Source organism: Laetiporus sulphureus (genome assembly GCF_001632365.1).
Source record: "Laetiporus sulphureus 93-53 unplaced genomic scaffold LAESUscaffold_139, whole genome shotgun sequence".
Taxonomy (NCBI): domain Eukaryota; kingdom Fungi; phylum Basidiomycota; class Agaricomycetes; order Polyporales; family Laetiporaceae; genus Laetiporus; species Laetiporus sulphureus.
Window position 1 is genome coordinate 2853 of NW_024468648.1, and position 2210 is coordinate 5062.

The 2210-nt window shown below is 58.5% G+C and overlaps 2 protein-coding genes across 2 annotated transcripts; both read right to left on the reverse strand.

Annotated features, from left to right (window-relative positions):
• Positions 1–17: 17 nt before the first annotated feature.
• Positions 18–1624, reverse strand: LAESUDRAFT_816892 (uncharacterized protein; the record flags this gene model as incomplete). Its single annotated transcript, XM_040914822.1, has 4 exons — positions 1109–1624; positions 581–977; positions 322–526; positions 18–257 (listed from the first exon to the last, which is right to left on the reverse strand). Coding segments are annotated over exons 1-4 (1146 nt in total), but the record flags the coding sequence as incomplete, so codon positions are not given.
• On the reverse strand, positions 1394–1925 carry LAESUDRAFT_733025 (uncharacterized protein). The gene is made up of 3 exons (XM_040910367.1): positions 1823–1925; positions 1538–1770; positions 1394–1466 (listed from the first exon to the last, which is right to left on the reverse strand). The coding sequence occupies exons 1-2, from the start codon at positions 1859–1861 to the stop codon at positions 1627–1629; spliced, it is 183 nt and encodes a 60-aa protein (XP_040757387.1). The 5' UTR covers positions 1862–1925; the 3' UTR covers positions 1394–1466; positions 1538–1626.
• Between the last annotated feature and the right edge of the window lie 285 nt (positions 1926–2210).

Genomic DNA, 2210 nt, shown 5'->3' on the forward strand with positions numbered 1-2210 from the left:
GCCTGTATCTGCTGCACCCGCTTCTCCTGCGGAAGCTCCATCAACATCGCCTGGCGCGCCTGCGGCAACTTATACAACAACAGCGCAAACTGAGGCGGGATCTTCGACAACGGCATCCCGCACACCTCGTGTGGGAGCTCCGGCATGCCTTCCTGGCCTAGGAAGACGACGCTGACGAATTGACCGGGTTTGCCGGGGAATAAAAGGATGCGGTCGCGGTTCTCGCCGTTGGGCCCGCTGAACGCTGCCACCGCGTACTGCAAAATGAAATGGAACAGTGCTCAGTCACGTCTGTATAGATATAATACAATGCGGGCATACCCTGCTTTGATCAGATAGCAGCCGCGCGAGAGCGGCAAAGCTCTCCTCGTTAGTCTTCGTGTCTGCGAGCCGAGGCTGCGGTATAACATGCACGATGGCACGCTGCCCCGCATTCCGCTTGATCCAATCCTGCAAAGTCTGCTGAGGAAGCGCGGGGTGCTGCGAAGGCTTCAGCATAAACACGCTCGGCCACTGCATAGCCCGCCTAGCACACCAAGTCAGCGACCCTCTCTCTCTCTCACGCGCGCGAGACACTCACAGCTGATCGACGCAATTCCCTGCGAGCAGCAAGACCTGCGCGCTACCCGTGCGATTGCCCGTGCCCGTCCACGCCAGCGAGCCCTCCCACACCACCTGCCCAACAATGTCATGTCTTCCCTGTCCCTGCGCTGGATTGCTCGGACCGGCGATAGCAGGCGGTTGGGCGACCGAGCGGACCTGGGGCAGCACAGGGGGATACGTCGGTACGCTCCTCGGCTCTCCCAGCTGCGGCGTTGGCGGTAGGAACGTCGGACGAGGAACTTGGGAGGGTACGGCGTTGGTCGGTCGGAGGCGGCAGCGGAGCCGGAAGCATTTAAAAGTGGGCGTATATAGCGGGACCACGTAGTCGCTGAGACAGTTCACAATCAGGCCATCGCGGACTCTGGAGCAAACCGCTATTCCGATCGTTCATATCCAGTCTGCTTGAACCGCATCGTGATCTCCGGAGAAAAGGCCAACTCTAGATACCAGGATGTGGACCAAATATTAAGTCAGGGCTTTGTAGATCTGTAACATCGTATGAAACGATATGTCGGCAGTGCTTGATGGGATGCGCGTGGGAGAGCGGAGGCTCTGTCCTGCGCTCGCATTGCAAGCAGCTCGTCTTTCGTCAGGCGCCCTGCCTTTGCACAGCGCTCGTCCTCTGCGCTGCTATCGTTCATGCGCGCACTGGATCCCGCCTTCTCCAGGACGAGCTTCCCTCGCGTTCGCACTGCCCGCCCTCTCGCTTCAAGCTCGAACACGCAAAGAGCTCCACGCAAAGGCGACCCAGGCTGACTGCGACAGTCAACGCGCGCGGAAATCGTTACGAGGCGGACGGTCAGTCGCATGATGGGGTGCGCATGGGAGAGGGTTGTACATGCAGGAAAGGAGGTGGAAGCTTCGTGTGTCGTCTCTTAGCTCATACCTCCACGTACGCTCAATGCATGCGTGCGCTTTCATTCTGACCCTGTAGCAGACGTCTAACCTCATCCAATTCCATCGTGGCGTCCCTCCCTTTGCCTATCCCTCACCGTAACACCACAATCGCACGCATAGCCAGCTTCAATGCCTCCGTGACTGCACCGCGCTGCGGCGTTCATCAGTGTCATCTCCATAGGCAACGTCAGATGCTTCTCTCGGCGTTGCAGTGGAAACGAACGATGGACGGTGCCACGGAATTTCAGGACCCGCAGCCGAATGATGACCGTACGCATGCTGCCAAACCATGCGCGTACTTTAAACTGAACAGCCAGGGCAGACACAGGCACCGCAATGCTTCCTCGCGGTCCACAGACATATCCCGCGGTGCTCACATCCGACCACTCGATGGCCAGCACATCACCGAAGATAGCCGCACATCGGGCCAGCGACTCCTTGCAAACGCTCGACTGGATTGGAGTGAGCAGCGAGTGGAAGCGTACGCAACATCTCATTTCATTCGTTCTTATTCTCACTCCATCCAAAGTACAACTATTGCTGTTAAGGCACTGCAACCGCACGCTGTAACCAGCTTCGAAGCCCTAGTGAGCACACCATGCCCGCAGCGTCCGCGGACGTCAGATGCGACCTTCCTCCACTCTCAAAACTGAGCCCGGGCTGCAACATGAGCAGAGCATGATGGGTGCGCGCTGCCGGATCAAAGTGCA

Bases quoted from the DNA above. Each gene is read 5' to 3' on its own strand.
- LAESUDRAFT_733025 (XM_040910367.1), bottom strand. From the start codon at position 1,861: ATGTCTGTGGACCGCGAGGAAGCATTGCGGTGCCTGTGT. The intron at 1,771-1,822 runs CTGCCCTGGCTG...CAGCATGCGTAC, and splicing joins AAGCATTGCGGTGCCTGTGT to GGTCATCATTCGGCTGCGGG.